The sequence below is a fragment of the Hyperolius riggenbachi genome, chromosome 3, assembly GCF_040937935.1.
Source record: "Hyperolius riggenbachi isolate aHypRig1 chromosome 3, aHypRig1.pri, whole genome shotgun sequence".
In the NCBI taxonomy this organism is placed as follows: domain Eukaryota; kingdom Metazoa; phylum Chordata; class Amphibia; order Anura; family Hyperoliidae; genus Hyperolius; species Hyperolius riggenbachi.
The window spans coordinates 177,693,316-177,716,394 of record NC_090648.1 but is presented as its reverse complement, the minus strand read 5'-3'; the positions used below and the strand labels follow the sequence as shown (position 1 = coordinate 177,716,394).

Genomic DNA, 23,079 nt, shown 5'->3' with positions numbered 1-23,079 from the left:
ATTATTCATTTATTAATTTAATTATTTATTTTTTAGATGGGCCACAGGTTCATGGTCTGAATGTTTAGCATCCTGTGGAACAGGATTCCAGCTGAGACAAGTGGCATGCCAGCAACTTATGTCAGATGGCAGCATAAAGGTGCTTCCTTTACACCACTGTGGATTCACTGACCGCCCAGCATCACGGAAGCCATGTTTTACTGATGCCTGCGTGGACTGGGTTCCTCAGGCCTGGGGACAGGTAAGGTTTGGTGCTGAAAATGTGTGTTTGTAGATATTCTATTAGCAATTAGTACAGCCAACATTCTTCTGTCCTGCCCTGACACCTACAAGCCTTACCTCCAACTTACCCTTATAGTAACTTTACCAAATGCTCTATGCCTAATATTGCTGATCTAACCTTCACCCCCTTTTGTTTTACTCTTTAACCTTTCCTTACTACTTTGCTTTTCTCCCACCAAATCCTAAACTTAACCTTGCACATAGCTTAACACTTTTCCTGCTCAAGGCCCAAACCTTGATCTGACATTTAACATTCATGTATCTTTAACTCTTTACGCAATGTTTAATACTAACCTATATACCAATCTATTGCTAACTCTAATATACCACTAACTTATAACAATGATACTGACTGAGCCACACTGACCACGCACGCTCACAAACGCACACCAGCATGAAAGCCTGTGTAACGAGCAGTGTGGTGCTTACTCATTACCCATATTGTCTAAATATATCCCAGAAAAGTAGATTTCAGCATCCCATTGAAATAACAACACTATACAGCTGTATTGTAACTAGTGACATCTAGTGGGAAAACAGAAGAAGGCAGGGCACCCTCACCAAGTATTCAGATCAAGGGTTCTGATTCCTTGATTTGCCTGCTTGTTCCAGAGTATTTGCTTTACAAGCAGGACATTCATTTTATTTTGAGGGTGTATAATTGGGCCTCTGAGCAGGGCCGGCCTTAGGTTTCACGGCGCCCTGAGCAAAACCTAATTTTTGTGCCCTCCCCCTTCATCCTTTTACCGCATGCGCGCACACACACACAGGCCCATATGCAATCCACCTTTTCTCCTGAGGTACCTCCTAGGACAGTGGTTCCCAACCTTTTTGACATTGTGACACATCATGCCCAAATGCTCAGATCTCCGTGACATCACATATGTATGATAGAAAAAATACTATCAATAACCATGAATGGATGGAAAGAGTGCATTATCCTGAATACACTTAAAATGAAGGCTAGAACCTTTCAGGAATATTAATAAAAAAAAAATCAGTGGGACAGTTAGCCGCCCCCCCCCCCCCTCATTTAGAATGACAGCACAGCACCAACAACTTGTGCGCCCCCCTCCCCCCCAAAAAAATTCCCTCAGACTCAGTATAGGTAGGTAGCCAGGTATAGGTGCCCCCAGTATAGCATCTCATGTATAGGTGCCCTCAGTATAGGTTGCCAAGCATAGGTGCCCCCAGTATAGGAAGTCAGTTGAAAGTCTCCATCCCCCTCATAGGTAGCCAGGCGTAGGTGCCTCCAGTATAGGTAGCCAGGTGTTGGTGCCCTCAGTAAAGGTAGCCAGCTATAGGTGCTCCCAGTATAGGAAATCGGGTGTAGGTGCCCTCAATATAGGCCACCAGCTATATGCGCCTTGGAAGCCAGCACCCTGAGCGACTGCTCCAGTCGCTCAGGTCAAAGGCCGGCTATGGGCCTCTCACATAGCTCTTTAATGACAGGTATACTTGTCTTTAAATCAAAACTTACCTTAAGTGTTCTAGACCCTGGAAACATTTGCACACGTATGTAATGCTTGTCACATTTCTTTCCATTTTTAATAGAAAACTAAGTTCTACAAAGATACTCAGGCTCTGCACCCAAAAAAATGTTTTTGGACCATGTTTTAAGCTCACTAGATCCTGAACTGTTTTACTCAAATCTGAAATAATTTGTGTACATTAAAGCCTTGGACTGTATTAACTTAATCCAAACATCTCACTAATACATTGCACTGATACTTGCAGAAAGTAACAAATCCAGTATCACTGATGTCAGAATGTGACAATATTCAGGCACTCTGCAATGACAGTGGATGTTTATGGGGAATGGTACTCTTTAAAAGTTCTTTTGTACAAACTTATCCTGATATAATTTTTAAAGGGAAATGAATCAACCCAAATTTCAATGAGTAACTGTGTTAAATCCCCCTTGGCAAGACCGGCATGATGACTAAGAAAGCTTGGCTCGACTTATGCACCTTGTGTCATTTGATGATTGTGCATAATTAAAATACACAGGCCAGAGCTTAGAGCAGAATTACCACAGATGTGTCCAGAGAAGCAGTAACACCTGGAAAGCTCCATAGAGTCATATGAATTTAGAGGGGTCTGCACAAAACTCATTAGTCAAATAAAATTATGTTTTTCTGCCAAATAAAATAAAAAGCATTTAATATTTTATCTAGAGTAAAACCTGTTGATCTCCAAAGGTATTAATTTCTCCATCATAATCTTAATTTTAGCCATCCATAACTTCTGTACTGCAAAACCCCTATCAAGATAGCTCTTCTATGACAAGCAGTTCAGACACAATCCCTTCATTGACACTGCTGTCTGTCATAGACAACAACCTTCTTTGTAGTACAATCATTAGTTGTCAACAGGGCCAGCACTAAATTAGAGGCAAGGGGGTAAAATTGAGTCCTTGAGCACTGTCGCCCTCCAGGTCCCCTTGACATGCGCTCCCCGTGGTCCCTGCAAAGTTTTGTCGACATACCAACTCACCTGTCCCGTTGCACTGCTCCATCTGTACTCCCCGTCTTCATCCCCGCTGGCTGGTTCCTCTACAAGACTCTTTGCACGTCATTACACAATGACATGCAACAGATGAAGAGGTGCACCTGCATAGATGAAGATGAGAGATCACAAACCGGAATAGTGCGCCAGGACACGTGAGTTGCTATGCTGACAAAACTTAGCAGAGGCCCTAAGAGCACAGTAAAGTTGAGAGGGAAATCTGTGGGCCCCAAGTTAATTTTTTCCTGGGGCTCCATTGTGGCTTAAACTAGCCCTGCTTGTTAACTATTACATCTGTAATTGTGTGTTCCTCTTACCCAATGTAATGGATATATAGTATGCCCACCCCACCACCTCCATCCCATGTTAGCAGTCAAAATGTACTTTTCTCCTCAATACCTGTATGTTCGTTCATCTCTCTTGTCTCTTACGAGACATTACAGCATGAATATGAATTACCAGCACTGATAGTAATGAAGTTCTAGAATGATTTTGTACTGCGCCAGAAAAGTATATACTCAAATACCAGGAAAGCAGCTGCCGATTTTACTTCATAGTCAGAATATCACATCAGAGGAAGGATGGAGCAATGGTACCTCAGAAAGTCAGGAAAGTCTCCATCAATTCTTAGTTGGGTGAACTAACAACTCAGAAAACTGTATTAATGTGGGAACTGTGAAAAGAGATTGATAATAAACATGTATGTGTATCCAAGTATTCATACGCCAGTTAGATGGGTACGCCTGCCAGGATAGTTTTTAGCTGGAGAAGCATGAAGAATACAGTCCATGTACACAGGTAGGGTTAGAGAAGAAAAAACCCATTGGCTGACAGAGATTATACTGTAGTTATAATAATAATCAGATGGAACTAGGTCTCATGGGTCATAATGAATCAAACTTTAATGTATTATCCAGACTTTTGAAAAATGTCATAAAAGTATACTTGTTTTCTCTTTTTCCTTCCAGATTTGAAGTTGGCAAACTTTATGTCTCCTAATTTGTGGTCAGGCGTCTAGTAATGTGTCACATATTTAAAGTGCCCTTAGTATTGTCTCCCAGCTCTACTGTGCCTTCAGTATTGTGACCCAGTTGCACAATGCTCAGCTATGCCCAAAATTTTACACTATACACATTTTTTGCAATGCATGTTACAATTTTCTTTGTCGCACCACAGCAATGAGGCTTCATATGACCCTGCGCCATGGTGCACCGACACCCCCCTGGCCAGTGCCATACTCCCTGCCGGGCAGGAAGTACGTCACTGGGATTCCCAGTACATCTGCGCATTCACGCTGTCGGTCCACACAGGCACGCCACGTGGCACTGCACTCCCGTCATGCACATTGCCTGTGTCACCCATTGACTTGCATTACATGTTCCGTGTGGTAGGCATGGTTCCTGTGGTAATGCACTGCAGACTTTGCTTTGATTTTGAAAATGGCTGTAGACTTGCATCTCCCTTGCGACGAGCTGCGAAGCAATGCAATACAGCCAGTGCACATGGGGCCTTAAACCCTGAGATACTTTGTGCACACACTTTTTTATCCCTACTGAGGAAATCAGCAATGTAGCTGTGTGTTCCTGGGTCAGAAGCACTGAATGCAAAAGATAGAAGTCCTCTTGCTGAACGCGTTTGTAAAATTTTGGTAACTTTTATTTGAGCTCCCAGTTTTTTTACATTTTTCTTCAAATGTTGTAAAATCAAAAAGACAGTAGAAAGTGAGGGAAAAAATGTTGCGCTTCAAAACCACAGAAATGGATTGGAAGTCTTATGTTACCTCCGAAATATTCATCCAGATGTAAGACATAGGTATGGCCCAGCTAAAATTAGAAAGAGGGAGAGAACATAATCCTCCATTCACTGAGAACAATGTCTTTCCTTTCAGTGTTTTAATCGCTGCACCGGACAAGGAACGGGCTTACAGCATCGGCACATCGTGTGTCAGAACCGGAATGGAACCGTTGTGCCAGACGCTTACTGTGACAGAAGGAAGAGGTACTTGAATCCATCCACAGAACACATTAAGGAGCCAGTAACATATTACAGATGTAATACTTACAGGCATGCCAGTTTTATAGTGGAAAAATCATACAAATCCAAAAATCTGCAGATTGTTTTTTTTTTCTTGTCATTTAGCTGTTAAGATTTTCTGCCAAGATCATCTGAAGGCCTTTATGGCTTTCACCATTTGAAAATACTCCGAAAATTGAATGCAGTATCACAATCACAGCTGTGAGAGTGAGTTATAAAGAAAGAAGCACAAACATCTAGAATTTATAATCTGTGTGGAGCAGGCGGGATATCTGTAAAGACAATTGATTTTGCTTCTAACTCTACCAGAGGAAAGCTGTGGGGTTTTCAGTCAATCATTAATGCACTGACATTATGTAACATTGGATCTGCTAGCATCAAGAGACACACATTGCGGGCACATATAAGATTACTCTAGGGCAGTGTTCCCCAACCCTCTCCTCAAGGCCCACCATCAGTGCACATTTTGTGGAAATCCACAGAGGCAGTTAATCAGCTCTGCTGCAACACTAATTACCTTACCTGTGCATGTTTGTGGTTTTCTGCAAAACATGTACTGTTGGTGGGCCTTGAGGACAGGGTTGGGGAACTCTGCTCTAGGGGACCACTACCAACTGCCATTCCATGTTTTTCAATTCTTCTGTGTCACAGAAGAGATGCGGTCACATGTTGCTTTGCCTTCTGGTTAAATGTATCTTTATATCTTTACATAAGTAACATATAAATTTCAACAAACAGCATCAGCAGTAGTGTTCAATAATCAGTAGATACAAACCATAAGTCAAGTCCTACAGGACAAGAGTAAAGAAATACACCGCTCTACCTCTCTCTACCTGGCTGAAGGTGCTGGAGACCAAGGTGCTGCAAAATTGTAATGTAGATGAAGTTCTCACACTTCAGGGATGGAAAAAGTTCAAAAAGCTTTATTGACGAATCACGAGCACAGCATAAAATCAGCTGACACGTTTCGGACTAAAACGTCCTTACTCATAGTCTTGACTCAAGTCCTACAGGAGAGCAGGGTGAAAATGTATATCTATTTAAAAATACAGAAAGTGATACAAATGCTCAAAAAGATGAACACATAATAACAGAGTGATCAAAAACCACAATTATGTCATACATAAAACTGCCATTTAGGAACAGCACAGAAGGTAGAGGAAAAAGGGTGGAAAGGAAAAAGGGGGAAAGGAAAAACGGGGAAAGGAAAAACAGACTAGGGTAAATTATCGAGACGTACTATATGTTGTAAAGTAGTACAGAGGGCCCCATTACTGAGGCAAACGTGTAAACTCCTAACTCAACACTAGTGATGGGCGAACAGTGTTCGCCACTGTTCGGGTTCTGCAGAACATCACCCTGTTCGGGTGATGTTCGAGTTCGGCCGAACACCTGACGGTGCTCGGCCAAACCGTTCGGCCACATGGCCGAACTAAGAGCGCATGGCCGAACGTTCCCCGAACGTTCGGCTAGCGCTGTGATTGGCCGAACGGGTCACGTGGTTCGGGCCCGAACGCGCTCTGATTGGCCGAACGGTCACGTGGTTCGGGTAAATAAATACCCGAACCACGTCATATCTCCGCCATTTCTCTGTGGGTTTAGCTTTGGGTAGGCAGGCAGGGTAGTTCGCTCTCCAGCCACGCTAGCCAGGGTCCCCCCCAGTCATTGTGTGTCGCTGCTGGGAACAGTAGTACACCGCTCGCTCAGCCACACTATATAGCATTCTGTTTACTGCCACTCTGTGTACCTCGCTCAGCCACACTATATAGCATTCTGTTTACTGTTCTGTGTCTGCTGGGAATAGTAGTACACCGCTCGCTCAGCCACACTATATAGCATTCTGTTCACTGTTCTGTGTCTGCTGGGAATAGTGGTACACCGCTCGCTCAGCCACACTATATAGCATTCTGTTTACTGTTCTGTGTCTGCTGGGAATAGTGGTACACCGCTCGTTCAGCCACACTATATAGCATTCTGTTTACTGTTCTGTGTCTGCTGGGAATAGTGGTACACCGCTCGCTCACCCACACTATATAGCATTGTGTTTACTGTTCTGTGTCTGCTGGGAATAGTAGTACACCGCTCGCTCAGCCACACTATATAGCATTGTGTGTACTGCCACTCTGTGTACACGGCTCAGCCTGACTATATAGCATTGTGTGTACTGCCACTGTGCACCTCGCTCAGCCACGCTATATATAGCATTGTGTTTACTGCCACTCTGTGTACACCGCTCAGCCAGACTACATAGCATTGTGTGTACTGCCACTCTGTGTACACCGCTCAGCCAGACTCTATAGCATTGTGTGTACTGCCACTCTGTGTACACCGCTCAGCCAGACTATATAGCATTGTGTGTACTGCCACTCTGTGTACACCGCTCAGCCAGACTATATACCATTGTTTACTGACACTCTGTGTACACCCCTCAGCCAGACTATATACCATTGTTTACTGACACTCTGTGTACACCGCTCAGCCAGACTATATACCATTGTTTACTGACACTCTGTGTACACCGCTCAGCCAGACTATATACCATTGTTTACTGACACTCTGTGTACACCGCTCAGCCAGACTATATACCATTGTTTACTGACACTCTGTGTACACCGCTCAGCCAGACTATATACCATTGTTTACTGACACTCGGTGTACACCGCTCAGCCAGACTATATACCATTGTTTACTGACACTCTGTGTACACCGCTCAGCCAGACTATATACCATTGTTTACTGACACTCTGTGTACACCGCTCAGCCAGACTATATACCATTGTTTACTGACACTCTGTGTACACCGCTCAGCCAGACTATATACCATTGTTTACTGACACTCTGTGTACACCGCTCAGCCAGACTATATACCATTGTTTACTGACACTCTGTGTACACCGCTCAGCCAGACTATATACCATTGTTTACTGACACTCTGTGTACACCGCTCAGCCAGACTATATACCATTGTTTACTGCCACTCTGTGTACATGGCTCAGCCAGACTATATAGCATTGTGTGTACTGCCACTCTGTGTACACCGCTCAGCCAGACTATATAGCATTGTTCACTGCCACTCTGTGTACACGGCTCAGCCAGACTATATAGCATTGCGTACTCTGCCAGTCAGTGTGTATATTGCTGGGATCAGTAATACTCCACTCACCGTCAACCACTATATGAGCTCACCATGAGTTCCTCAGAGACCTCCGCTGTGAGCAGCACTCCCAACAACAGCAACAGCCAACGCCCCACGCAAGCTATAACATCCACCCCAGCAGCCAGTGGTCAGCAGCAGCCCTCCCCGGAGGAGAACGTTGTGTCCATCGGTCCGGCGCCAGAGCGATTAATGAGGGCTGCCATTGAGGGGATGATGGGGCCTGATGTGGAGGAGGAGGTCGGGCTCAGGCCAGCATCCCAAGTTAATGTTGAGGACGATGAGGGGTCTGTGACTGTGTCTGGGGATGTTGGGGTGGCAGAGGTGGTGGGTGGGTCAGACTCAGGAGAAGAGTTGTATGATGAGGATGATGATCGGGACCATCTGTATGTGCCTCAGAGTCCGACCCCGGAAAACATGTTGTATCGTGTGTTTAGGTACTAAAATCTGCGTTCCCAGTAGTGTTGGGCGAACAGTGTTCGCCACTGTTCGGGTGCTGCAGAACATCACCCCGTTCGGGGTGACTATATAGCAGACTATATAGCATTGTGTTTACTGCCACTCTGTGTACACGGCTCAGCCACACTATATAGCATTGTGTTTACTGCCACTCTTTGTCTGCTGGGAACAGTAGTACACCGCTCACCCGCCACTGTATAGCATTGTGCTCTGTGTCGCTGCTGGCAATAGTGGTACACCGCTCACCCACCACTGTATAGCATTTCTGTACTGCCACTGTACTGCTGCCAGTCAGCGTGTACTGTAAGGATAAGTGAAATGAGGAAGAAATCCGGTGAAAGAGGGAGGGGCAAGGGAAGAGGTGTTTCCCCTGACGGTTGTGCTGGGGAGCTGTACTCCACGGCGGCGGCCCCCCACAATGACATATGACGAGTTTGAGGAGATGGAAGAGGAGGGTATGGACAATGTGGACATAGACCCAGATTTTGTTTGTGAACGAGAACATCGCCGTCGTAGCAGCAGCACAGATGAGTCTGTTGAAGAACCCACTGCTGCACGAGTTCGCCTTGTGCCACAAGGTAGGCGGCGCGCAATTTCAGGCACCACAAGCGTGGAAGTTCAAGTGAGAGGCAAAAGAGGCGCAAACAGAAATCGCCAGCAAGGCAGGTGCTCCAAATTCTGGGCTTTCTTTGAAGACTGCACTGAGGATGTTACCATGGCGATTTGCAAGGTGTGCAAGACCCGCCTGAGCAGGGGGAAAAGTATTAACAACCTCTCCACCACCAGCATGAGCCGCCACATGCTATCCAAACATCCCACTCTGTGGGCAAACGCGGCAGGACAGGGTACCACCAGCAACACTGCCTCCCTTGGGTTCACCAGACTCACCACCAGACCCGCCTCAGCAGCAGCAGTAGCCCAGCCATTGCGTGGTTCAAAACATTCCAAAAAATCAGATGACGCTGACACTGTCACTTTCCGGAGTAGTGCTCTTGAGGTCTCCCAGTGTTCATCAAACACAACAACCAACAGCCCTTCGTTGTGCAGCCCTACGGTTCAGTTGTCTGTCTCGGAGATGTTTGAGCGCAAGAGGAAATTGCCAGCAAATGACCCCCGGGCCGTGGCAGTAAGAGCCAGCATAGCCAAGCTTCTGGCCTGCGAAATGCTGCCATATCGAGTGGTGGAGACAAACAGCTTCAAGGGCATGATGTCAGTGGCCATCCCACGTTACGTGGTTCCCAGCCGCTACCACTTTGCGCGCTCTGCAGTGCCTGAGTTGCATGAGCACGTGGTCAGCAAAATAACCCGAAGCTTGAAGAATGCCGTTGCCTGCAAGGTTCACGTATCCGCCTCTCCACAGAAAATGCAGACCGTCTGACTCAAATTAAAATGAATCAATCCTGGATTGGAAATGACTACGCAACACTCCAGGACCCCAACCAAGTAACATGACCAATGAACATCTGGGATGGTTTAGCGTTTCCGGTCCCTGTTTATTGAACCTCTCATCTGTATTACATTTATGACTGCATGGCGGCAAAAAGCATTGCTGCTATATCCGCACGCTTTTTGTCCTCATGCAAGGCCTGGGTTGTTGTGTCTCAAAAAGCATGGCCTTCTCCTCCTGCGCCTGCTCCTGTTCCATCACGTGTGCTGCTGCTGCTGGGTTAGCGTTTCCGGTCCCTGTTTATGGAACCTCTCATCTGTATTACATTTATGACTGCATGGCGGCAAAAAGCATTGCTATATCCGCACGCTTTTTGTCCTCATGCAAGGCCTGGGTTGCGTCTCAAAAAGCGTGGCCTTCTCCTCCTGCGCCTCCTCCTGTTCCATCACGTGTGCTCTGTGCTGCTGCTGCTGCTGGGTTAGCGTTACCGGTCCCTGTTTATTGAACCTCTCATCTGTATTACATTTATGACTGCATGGCGGCAAAAAGCATTGCTATATCCGCACGCTTTTTGTCCTCATGCAAGGCCTGGGTTGCGTCTCAAAAAGCGTGGCCTTCTCCTCCTGCGCCTCCTCCTGTTCCATCACGTGTGCTCTGTGCTGCTGCTGCTGCTGGGTTAGCGTTACCGGTCCCTGTTTATTGAACCTCTCATCTGTATTACATTTATGACTGCATGGCGGCAAAAAGCATTGCTATATCCGCACGCTTCTTGTCCTCATGCAAGGCCTGGGTTGTTGTGTCTCAAAGCGTAGCCTTCTCCTCCTGCGCCTCCTCCTGTTCCATCATGTGTGCTCTGTGCTGCTGCTGCTGCTGCTGGGTTAGCGTTACCGGTCCCTGTTTATTGAACCTCTTATCTTTATTACATTTATGACTGCATGGCGGTAAAAAGCATGCTATCTGCACGCTTCTTGTCCTCATGCAAGGCCTGGGTTGTTGTGTCTCAAAGCGTGGCCTTCTCCTCCTGCGCCTCCTCCTGTTCCGTCACGTGTGCTCTGTGCTGCTGCTGCTGCTGGGTTAGCGTTACCGGTCCCTGTTTATTGAGCCTCTTCTCTTTATTACATTTATGACTGCATGGCGGCAAAAAGCATTGCTGCTATATCCGCACGCTTCTTGTCCTCATGCAAGGCCTGGGTTGTTGTGTCTCAAAAAGCGTGGCCTTCTCCTCCTGCGCCTCCTCCTGTTCCATCACGTGTGCTGCTGCTGCTGCTGGGTTAGCGTTACCGGTCCCTGTTTATTGAACCTCTTATCTTTATTACATTTATGACTGCATGGCGGTAAAAAGCATGCTATCCGCACGCTTCTTGTCCTCATGCAAGGCCTGGGTTGTTGTGTCTCAAAAAGCGTGGCCTTCTCCTCCTGCGCCTCCTCCTGTTCCATCACGTGTGCTGCTGCTGCTGCTGGGTTAGCGTTACCGGTCCCTGTTTATGGAACCTCTTCTCTTTATTACATTTATGACTGCCTGGCGGTAAAAACCATGTTACCTGTGCAAAGAAACATGACATTTTCAGCATTTAAAAGACAATTTTTCCTTTGAAACTTTACAATCAATTTTCTCAAAAACTATAAGCTCTTTTTGCTAAATTTTTTTCCCTCTTGTACCCACTCCCAAGGTGCACATACCCTGTAAATTTGGGGTATGTAGCATGTAAGGAGGCTTTACAAAGCACAAAAGTTCGGGTCCCCATTGACTTCCATTATGTTCGGAGTTCGGGTCGAACACCCGAACATCGCGGCCATGTTCGGCCTGTTCGGCCCGAACCCGAACATCTAGATGTTCGCCCAACACTACTCAACACACTAAAACATGTTCAGAAAATATGAGGTATCATGGTAATCTATCCAGCGAGACCACATTATGATATAAGATTCCACAGTATCTTTATCAGTAGCCATAAATTCATCCATTCTTATGGGGACTTCCAGTATCTGGCCACAGTGGTTCTGGCAGCAGTGTTTAAAAATGCTCTTCTTATGCTAGGTACGCAAGATGAGATTTTTCTGGCAGATTTCCTGCCAGATCGATTATTTCCAACATGTCCGATCTGATTTCCGATCTGATTTCCGATTGATTTTCGGATTGATTTTCCGTTCAGTTCTATGAAAAATCTATCAGAAATTGGATCGGACATGTTGGAAATCATCAATCTGGCAGGAAATCTGCCAGAAAAATCTCATCGTGTGTACTAGGCATTAGCTTTAGCCAAGAAGCCAGGAACCAGGGATAATAAGGGTATTTCAGAAGAGTTAACAATTTTGGAAAGAATCATAAATCTGAAGGCTAAAAAGACCTTATCCTAAAATACATGGATCCGAGAGTACTGCCACCATATATGAAGGGAAGTGCCAACATCCTGCAAGCACCACCAACATAGATCTGAGGTGTTTGGAAATATATGCTGTAGGTGGAAGGAAACCTATACCAAAGGATCAGGATCCTGAAGTTCCTCTCTTAAAGATGGTTGCTTCTGGTTAAAGTATCCACGGCAAGCGCTACCATAGAGGCAAATGAGGCAATTGCCCCAGGACCCCAGAGCCTGTAGGGGCCCCCAGTGGTTACAAGAGGAAACATTTTTTTTTTTTTTAGAAAGACCTTATAGTTTTTGAGAAAATCGATTTTAAAGTTTCAAAGGAAAACAAAATACACATTTAAAAACCCGCCGACTTTAACAGTTAATAGCAAATCCACTTTAAATGCTAGAAACCCTAAATTTGCAGGATATGTTAAAAAGATCATTGGGAATAAGAGGAAAAAAACTATTTTTCAAAAAGACCTTATAGTTTTTGAGAAAATCAATAGTGTAATTTTACATGTATCAAAAGAAAGAGCAATGAATACGGGGTTTCCAGGGGGTCCATAAGCAGTACGTATGGACCTCCTGGAAACCCCTCCGCAGCCGCAGCGCTTTGGCCAGGGATCGCTATACAGCCGCAGCCCGCAATATGGCTGTATGAAGATCCCTGGCATTTTTTCCTATTTTCCCAATTTTTTTTATATATTTAAAGTGTGGGAAATTTTTTTACAAAAATTATGTGGGGTCCCCCCCTCCTGAAACTTTTTAACCCCTTGTCCCCATGCAGGCTGTGATAGCCAGAATGTGGAGCTCCGACCGATTGGGGCTTCACACCCTGACTATACCAGCTGCAAAAAAGATCCCTCAATGCCGATTTTTGTTCCAGGGTATCTGTTGGGGGCCCCCCCCCCAGGTTTATTTTGCCCTGGGGCCCCATTGTTGCTAAAACCGGCCCTGAAAGTATCCTCAGAGGAGAGTTGTCTATTAATGGCAGATTCCCAGGATCTCATATAAAGGAGTAGACCTCTGTAAGTGCTGTCTCTCAACAAAGCATAGGCTAGTGATAGCTGGTGATTCGGTTTCTCAGGAGATGAATAGAGGAGCTCAGTCAGAGACCTTTCTGCCTACTGTATATGGAATGACAGGAATTGAGTAAGCCCTTAAAGCTAACCTTAGGTGAGAGGTATATGGAGGCTGCCATATTTATTTCCTTTTAACCACCCTGGCGTTCTATTAAGATCGCCAGGGCGGCTGCGGGAGGGTTTTTTTTTTTATTAAAAAAAAAATATTCCATGCAGCCAACTGAAAGTTGGCTGCATGAAAGCCCACTAGAGGGCGCTCCGGAAGCGTAACTCCGATCGCCTTCGGCGATCAGAATTAACAAGGAAGGCCGCAATGAGCGGCCTTCCTCGTTTTGCTTACCTCGTCGCCATAGCGACGAGCAGAGTGACGTCATGGACGTCAGCCGCCTCCGATCCAGCCCTTAGCGCTGGCCGGAACTGTTTGTTCCGGCTACGCTGGGCTCGGGCGGCTGGGGGGACCCTCTTTCGCCGCTGCACGCGGCAGATCGCCGCAGAGCGGCGGCGATCAGGTAGCACACGCGGCTGGCAAAGTGCCGGCTGCGTGTGCTGCTTTTTATTTGGTCTAAATCGGCCAGGCAGGGCCTGAGCGGCACCCTCTGGCGGTAATGGACGAGCTGAGCTTGTCCATACCGCTAAGGTGGTTTTAAGCAATACCAGTTGCCTGACTGTCCTGCTGATCCTCTGCCTCTAATACATTCAGCCATAGACCCTGAACAAGCATATGCAGATCAGGTGTTTCTGACATTATTGTCAGAACTGACAAGATTAGCTGCATGCTTGTTTCTGCAGCCAAATAGATCAGCAGGTCTGCTAGGCAAATGGTATTGTGTAAAAGTAAACAAATATGGCAGCCTCCATATCACTCTCACCTTGGGTTCACTTTAAAGTGAACCTGAACTCAGAACTTCCTCTCTGCTCTAAAAGATAAGCAACAACAAACTAACCTTTAAAGCAAAACATTTCTTTGTTACAGATAATACAAATCCTGCAATAAGTCTGCAGTATGTCTACTTCTGATTTCATGGAAGCAGACATAGGGTTAACAGCCTGTGTTTACCAATTAGCTGCTCTGCTGTGGCAGCCAGCTGACTCAGCTGAGATCAAATTACAAAGAGAGGAAGTAAAGGGCTAATCGAAGGGGTTAGTTGTAGTCTAAGCTGTAATTGATACCAGCATCATCATCTTTTAAGCCCTGTAGTGTTCACCTCTCCTGACTCTCACCCTCCCACCTTACATGTTTCTTTCTATTCTCTATATCTCCACTTGTGACAATACCCATTATCTATTTTTCCCCTAAGCATGTCACCTCTTCTGACCCTTACCTATCCCCTATCTACCCCTCCACCCTTATGATCCTGACCCTTACCTTTCTACATGCCCTTTCACCTCTCATGTCACTTCTTTTAACTCATCAATTTACAGAAAATCTAACCTTCCAACAAATTGAATCCTCCTCCACTGTGCCCCCCTCATCTAACCTACTAACTCATTACAACAACAACCCTTTTGTTCACCTCTCTCTGATCCTTACCAATAATGAACTCACCATTGCTCACCTTTTTTACCAGCGTGTCCACCCTTGCTTACTAATCCACATTGTCTGCAGACCCCATCCATTCTGCCAGTATGACTTGTGCTGTGACCCATGGGCACTCACTTGTGACTTGTGCTGTGCCTTGTGGGCACATATTTGCTAGCTGTAATAGAAAAGCAGAGGTAACCGTCTCATCAGTCCTGCAGAAACTGGCTATATTGTGGTCATGAAGTACTTTGCATTCACAGTTTGCTGCTGTGTATGTGCTGTTTTGGAAGCTGGAAAGCTAAGGGGAAATGTTCTGTGGTGTGCTTTCTCCCTAGGCTGGCTTCCAGAAGGAACTGTTCTTCAGAGATGTGCGATGTGTACTGGAGGACAGGCCCCTGGAGACCATGCACTGCAGCATGTGGAAATGGTTTTCAGTCTCGGAAAGTAGACTGTGTACATAGGAAGAACGGCAAAGTCTTGGCTGATCAATACTGTGTGTGGAAACGGAGGCCCATGACTTGGCAGCGCTGCAATATTACATCCTGTGGAAGTATGCAAATATTTGGCTATTACAATCATTGACAATGGTATTAAAAGTAAAATCTCCCTAACAGATGTGTATAATTGCCAATAGAGAGCACAACTTGTAAGAAGGCATTTAAAGTGTACCGTTCACATACAAATAGCAGAAGCAGTCCTTTTGTCTGCAGATCTGCCACACAACCTGTAAACTGCCTAGTCACATGATGTGGCGGTGATTTCCTGTCCTTACAAAATGGCTGCTTTTACTGTAAGTACCAGCAGCACTTTATCATGGTATTATGTTCTAAAGCTTGCTGTGTATTGACTTTCCACCGTTGTGTTTTTAATTAGATCTTTTATTTTACAGAAGGAGAATGCAAGGATACAACACACTACTGTACATTTGTAAATCAGCTTAAGCTGTGCTTATTAGAACTCTACAAACAGAGATGTTGTGAATCGTGTAAAGGAGCATAACTTCTCCTGAAAAACCATGCTCAGCGGTAAACTGAAGAGATGAGAAGGATCCTCACAAACATGTATAAAGTTTGTACATTTAGGTTTAATATTTAGAAATTAAAGTCTATTCAATGGAACACCCCTGACGCTGGCCAAAACAAATATGTGAATGAAACTGGTTTGGAGCTTATAATTCCGTGAAAAAGTTCCAGTAAGTGGAAGGAAGTTACTTTATGTGAAGGACAATGCAAATAACATTCACATCTATTTATGTAAGTCTGCACATGTGATCAGGATGTTAGTTATTCATCATTACTGTCACTTTGCAGTGCAGTCTTTGCTGCTAGCCAGTTAGGCTAAAAGAGGCTGAACAGTAACAGTTAAAGAGGACCCACCCTGTTTACATTTAGAGATAGCAGCCTGTGTAATTCTCCCTTATCTGGAAGTAATGAGTCACTGTAATTTGAGCTGTCATCTCTGTCTGAACTGTGCCGTGATGTGCCATTTAGATAGGCTATATGTAAACTCATATACCACAGCATCTCTTAGGAGCTCAATTTTACTGGTCCTCATTATAATAGTAGAATATCAGTATTATAAACAATAGTTTATGTTTATCATTTTACTAAATGTTAACTTTAACATTGTTTATATCTGGCGCCCTATTATATGCACACAGTTATATGCCTACAACTGCTGGTAAAAAGCCAGAACTCCCGTGATGAAATTATGCAAAATCTTGCATTTTAGAAAAAGAAAAAAATATTTCCATTACATCGAATCAAAGGCTTTTTAATATCCAGTGGCAAAGGCATCAGCTGTGAGTATTTTGGATTAAAGTGGACCTGAACTCTTGCATAGGACAGAAGGAAAACATAGAGAAAGGCATCCTGTATGTACAGGTATTAGAGAGTTTAGCCTGTCTAATTCCCCCTCATCTGTGACTAATCACAAGTTGTAATTTGATCCCTTAGCTGTGTCACCTGACTGCCACGGCAGATAAGCTCATTTGAAAGCACAGGATGTTAACAATATGTCTGCTTCCATGAAAGCAGAAAGTAGAAACAGTGCGGATTTATTTCAGGATTTGTAGCAGCTGTAGCAAAGGAATGTTTTTCTATAAAGGTTATTATGTGGTTGCTTGTCGTTTAGTGCAGTGAGGAAGTCCTGGGTTTAGGTCCGCTTTAGAAAGTTTATATGGGATTGCTGGACAGGAAGCTCATTGTGTGTTGGAAAAAAATTGCCCCACGTTGCCATTTTTATTTGAATGGTCTGTTCACATAAGCTGTACCGTTTAGACACAGTGAACGTTACACAATAATTCCAGGCTTCTGCCTGTGGTATAGGATACAAGTGTGGTACATAAAATGCAAAGTTGATGTTAGCTGTCGCTTTGCTTAATAGATAATCCATTATCCCTGATTATTTTCAAACAGGATGGGGATTTCCATTGAATAGAGTTATAAAACAAAAGAAGGGAGATATTAACTGACGCAACATCAAAGTTCATTTGATGGATAGAATTATTTCCAAAACTTGTTATAGTGCATCTTTTATAGAGAGTTAGGATGTCGTCAGCTGAAAAATCAGATATGAAGACTGTGTGAAACATGAAGGTTGGATATGTGTAGAGATCTCAATTCTGGCTGTAGGCTGTGTGACTAGTAGTTTCTGCAGATGTCAGCATAGTAAATATGGCGATGTCATAAGGATCTATGGCCCATATGCAATTCACTGTTTCTCCTGAGTTATCTCCTAGGAGGTCATTTTCATATTCTCTTTAAATTAACTTTCAAGCATTTTACAATTGAAAAAAAGTACCAAGAAACTGGTAAAAAAAAAGTATTATCAAAATGATTTTGAGCATTTTCTTGCTTGCTGGTGGCAGGGCCGGAGCTACCATAGGAAAAAATGGGAAATTGCCCCAGGGACCCAGAGCCTGTAGGGGCCCCCAAAATGTCCCTCCCCCATCTTAACTGTTGCTCCCCAGGGACTCTGCAGAGTCTGTTAAGTTGAGAGGTGATTGGGGGAGGGTCAGTAGCCAGCTCAGGGGCCCAGGAGGGATATTTGGCTGCAACAAAGGGCCTCTAATGATGCTTTTTGGGCGGGGGTGTCTGTTGGGGGGCCCCTAGGCTAATTTTGCCCTAGGGCCCAATTGTTACTTGAACCGGCCCTGGCTGGTGGTTTCAAAATAATTTTATGACAAGTTGTGAAAATATCACCGAGGTGAAAAGTGAATTGCATATGGGCCTATGGGGTAGATTTATTATAGATAACGTGCTCAAGCACCATTGCTTAAACCAGCAAGCGCAGCGTAGCGCGCACTCTTCAGCTACGCATGCTCCTTTGAAGTTGATGTGATTTTGTTTGACTGCGATACTTTACTAGCGTGGCCACTACTACATTAATTAACGTAGTACCAGCCATGCTGGTAAAGTATCGCGGTCACGCTACATCACATCGCGTGACACTTAAAAGGAGCAGGCGTAGCTTAAGAGCGCACTCTACACTGCTAACGCATGCTGCTGAAGCGCGTCATCTATAATGAATCTACCCCTATGTGTTCTAATTTAGCATTTTATGTTTTAACTATACATTTTCAATTCTTTTTGTCATTGTGTGTATTTTAAGAGCTTGTGTAAATGAGCGCTGGAAGGGGTAATATAATGCAGTTTGAGCAAGTGCACTGTATGGCAGTTGTGATGTAAAGTATACTGTGGATTATTGACAATCATATGGAGTTGCATATAGCTAGGATCACACTAGTGATAGACACCACAGTTTCCCTGACCTTCCCATCACTGGATAAGCAACAGGGAAACATCAGCTAAAATGCAGTCACGATCTTCAATGACCGCGCTCACACTAATGTTGGACTTTAATCATCAAAAACGACTTGCAATGTCTGTTGCCCATGCAGAGATGGATTAAGATGTTATGGGGCCCCAGGCAAGGTAGTAGATTTGGGGAGCCCTTGTGCTCCTTTTAGTAAGCTGAAGTGAAGAGAGGTCAGAAGATGGCAGGTGGGCCCCTTGACACCCACTAGGCCCCAGGCACCTGCCTATGTTGCCTGGTGCATGATCCTCCTCTGTGGCCATGGTATAGGCACCCTGTGGGAAAATACCATGAAAAACGAATACTGCTCTACCACTACACTAAACAATGGGTTCCACCATGCGGCAACAATGATACAGCTTACCTTTCTGGCATGTTCAAATGCTACTGTGAATCAAGCCATACATAAACAGCACATCACAGTAAAGATCAAACATCAGAAATGCAGCTGTTCATTACAGAGTTCCCCAGCCCTGTCCTCAAGACCCACCAACAGTACATGTTTTGCAGAAAACCACAAACATGCACAGGTGAGGTAATTAGTGTCTCAGCAGAGCTGATTAACTACCCTTGTGGATTTCTACAAAACAAGCACTGTTGGTGGGCCTTGAGGACAGGGTTGGGGAACTCTGCACTACAACACCAGCAGAAATTAATTGTTCCAAAAGTTTGCATTTTTAATGCATTCTCAATGACAGTTAAATTCAACTAAATTGGGAGTAGATGGATGCTCATATACACAAGATCTAAGTCTTGAATGCAAAGTTCCTGCCGTTATAAGTAGGCATTAAACCATGCCTGATTCTGCACATTTTAAAACTGGCAAATATTTTGCCAAGCTTTTTAAACATATGAGTATTTACTTTGGCAGGGCGGTTATACATCCCTGTCTCCCATCTTTTACTACCTGTATAGCAGAGTACAGTAATTCACAATAGTCGATGTATTCTCATTACATTAAGTCTAGCGCTACAGCATTAGTACCTGCTGTGGTGAGCATATATTGTGTGTGTGTGTGAGAGTGTGTGTGTTGTATAATGTGAGTGTAAATTTATCATCAGTATTAATTGTGTCAGCTGGTTCAATAACACATAGAAGCACGGATCACTGAACAGCATACAGGCTTATAGAATAAGGTATTACAACATGCATTGACCCATAGGAAACAAAGTTAAACTTTAGTGGGAAAAAAATAGATGTGGTTTATTCCTTTGAGTTACTACACTTTGCATTATAGGTCTGGAGGTGTCCTACTTACATGATAAAGGCACGTTTCTGACAAATCAACATATACCCAATAGAGAAATGAGCTTTGGCTCTTCTATGGCTACAATTCACAAAGGGCTGTTCAATAAAAAAAAAAATAAGGTTGTAAAATACCACATTCAGTATTCACAAAGATTTCCACAGGTGTGGTAGAAGTTCGTCAATTTACTGAAAAATGTTGCTTCAATTCACAAAGCCATGTTCGGTGTTTAGAAGTCTCACCATTGGAGAAGTTTTCTGCAGCAGGCTGTGTGGACTGGACTGCATCAGCTGTTCCTGTGACAGCTTGTTAGAGAGGAAAAGGCTTCCTGCATCACTTTAGATAGGCTTGCAGGCCACTAGAGGTCTCTCTTCTGTGTATCATTTTATAGATCTGCACATCTAAAGTGGTGCAGAAAAGCCTCTTTGAATGTTTCCTTCTTCTCTGCTACTGTCATGTCCCGCCTGCAAGTGCATCGGATCAAATGGGGTGAGAAGCAGGAAAGGGAGGCTCTTCCTATTGGCTCTCTGCTTTCTGCTGTCTGTCAATGCTATCACATGCTATTTGCTCATTTATGACAGATCATAGCTAGAGGTAAATATCTGAGCTTTACTGCATGCTGAATTTTTTCTGAATTGACATTTACTGACATTTGTTGAGGTATTTACCCCACAAGTCAGTAATTTACCACACTGGTCAGAAATTTCAACTTGCCATGCGGTAACAGCCTTAGTGAATTTTACTAAATATTTGGTAAAATCAGCTGTTTTCTACATTGCCACATGCGGTAATGCATTGTGAATTGAAGCATAATAAGTACCTAGCTATCCCATGATCCATGTACAAATGTTTGAAGCATCTAAACGACATGATGCAGACAATGCAGTAGCTCCTTATTTGAGAATCATGTAGACAGTTTAATTCTATAGATACAATCCTTAACTAAAGCTTTGAATATTTTAACATTTGTAATCTGCTCCAGTAGATGCCAATGTAAAAAATATTTTCAGATATGTGAGAAGAGTGGAATTAAGATTGTCAGTGGCAGTGATTGTAATATCTGGTAGGCAGCAAAGGCATTCTGTCTGTAGTCATGTAGGAAACAAATAATAATGAATAACTAAGACATAATAAATGGATATATAGGACCCATTCACAACTTTGCAATTGCACATGTGTGTACAGTTTATGATGCACTTATGTGGCAGTGTGCTCAGTTTAATTCACATAGAAAGGAACTAGTCACATAAGAATTGATTGGATATATTTATCATCAAGCCTAAATATGTGAAAGGGCTCTTAGTCATAAACAGGCTTTGAATAGGCATACTCCTTGCTGTTTATCCAGCCTACCAGTGACATTTTACAGCTGACTATGGTTTGGCTTTTCTCATTTGTCGGTCTGTTTATCAGTCCAGGATGTTCATCTTTGTCCTCTGCCATTCATGGAAATAGCATCTTATCTTTTACTAATTAATAAGGCAGAGGCATACAACTGGAATACTGCAATGCTCAAAATGTCCAATTTAATGGGCAGGGGTGTGTCTAGCACCAGATATTTCAGCTGAAAGGGGCAGAGCATCAATGTCCTGGCTTTGGGGGGCGGGAGCCTGCCAGTGGAGGGGGCCTGACACGAAAAAATAGTCTGGGCAAGTGAGTGAGGCCTGGGGGCCACATCCTGCCTTGGTCTAGTTATAAGTTATATGTTTCCATCCTGACAATGACCAGAAGTTTGAAAAGTGCAACACAAAAAGTGGACATCCCTTTGCAGCCAAATTCCCAGCCAAGTGCTGCTCAGTGACCAAAATGTTCATTTGATATTCAAACCACTTTTGCAACAATACTGTAGTTGCAGAGTTTAATAGAAAAAAACTAGCATTGGTAGTTCCCAATACAATGATTTTGATCCTGAAAATCACGTTAATGGCTCTATTTACAATGGGCAGGTCGGCAAAATAATTGTCTTTCATAAAATACCTCATCTGGTATTTTACACTTTTTTTTCCAAATTCACTAACATTTTCCCTCATGAGGCAGAAGTTTGGTAATTTACCGAACAAACATGCCCCTGCTTGGTAAGCGTGACTTACCAGCATGTAGCAGGTCAGCAGGCAGGCAGGGGAGCTGTGTGCGGGACTCAGATGTTTTCCCTACAGTGCAACCCTGTTATCGCTTTAGATGTGCTGCAGCCACCAGAGGGAGCTCTTCTGTATGCTACAATACAATTAAGCACATCTAAAGGGATGCAGGGATGCCTTTTAAAAATGTTCCCCTCTGCTTTGCTACACTGAAAGTCCCACCCGATTACCCTTCCCTTCAAATCAGCATGAGAAGCAGGGCTATGTGACTCTCCCTATTAGCTGCCTGGCTCTCCCCAAAGGCTGTCTGTCAAATCTACCGCACAGAGACAGCATTGGGAGAGCAAGTTATCAGCTGCTGTGAGCTTCAGAAAATTGCCGAACACTTTTGGCCGGTAAACTTAAAGGGATACTGTAGGGGGGTCGGGGGAAAATGAACTGAACTTACCCGGGGCTTCTAATGGTCCCCCGCAGACATCCTGTGTTGGCGCAGCCACTCACCGATGCTCCGGCCCCGCCTCCAGTTCACTTCTGGAATTTCTGACTTTAAAGTCAGAAAACCACTGCGCCTGCACGCCCGTGTCCTCGCTCCCGCTGATGTCACCAGGAGTGTACTGCGCAGACACAGACCATACTGGGCCTGCGCTGTGCGCTCTTGATGACATCAGCGGGATCGAGGACACGGCAACGCAGGCGCAGTGGTTTTCAGACTTTAAAGTCTGAAATTCCAGAAGTGAACCGGAGGCGGGGCCGGAGCATCGGTGAGTGGCTGCGCCAACACAGGATGTCTGTGGGGGACCGTTAGAAGCCCCAGGTAAGTTCAACTCATTTTCCCCTGAACCCCTACAGTATCCCTTTAATGCGGAAAGTTTTGTGAATTTCAGTTTCTTGACACTTCTTGAGGCAATTATCACACAAGTCAGTAATTTACCTCACTAGTCAGTAATGTCTATTTTCTGTGCGGTGATGGGTTTAGTGAATTGGAATGTGGGAAGGTGATTGCTAAAATCAGCTGTTTTCAGCATTACAAAATGTGGTAATGCTTTGTGAATAGAGCCCATTGTATGTTTCCGCCAACCTACTTAAAAGTATGGAGGGGCCCTCCCCCCTAAAATACTATTATACTTATATGAGCCTCTGAAGCTCCAGCAATAATGTAA

At 44.3% G+C, this 23,079-nt stretch overlaps 1 protein-coding gene across 3 annotated transcripts in view; it reads left to right on the top strand.

Moving 5' to 3' along the window:
* The window catches only part of ADAMTSL3 (ADAMTS like 3), a 697,881-nt gene extending 675,538 nt beyond the window's left edge, over positions 1 to 22,343 (top strand). For 2 of the 3 annotated variants that reach the window (XM_068275326.1, XM_068275328.1), the window contains 4 exons: positions 37 to 241; positions 4,679 to 4,788; positions 15,115 to 15,329; positions 15,669 to 22,343. In XM_068275326.1, coding sequence (XP_068131427.1) covers positions 37 to 241; positions 4,679 to 4,788; positions 15,115 to 15,329; positions 15,669 to 15,778 — 640 coding nt within the window. In that variant the 3' untranslated portion in view covers positions 15,779 to 22,343. The other variant, XM_068275327.1, reaches the window with a different exon arrangement.
* The last annotated feature ends 736 nt before the right edge of the window (positions 22,344 to 23,079 follow it).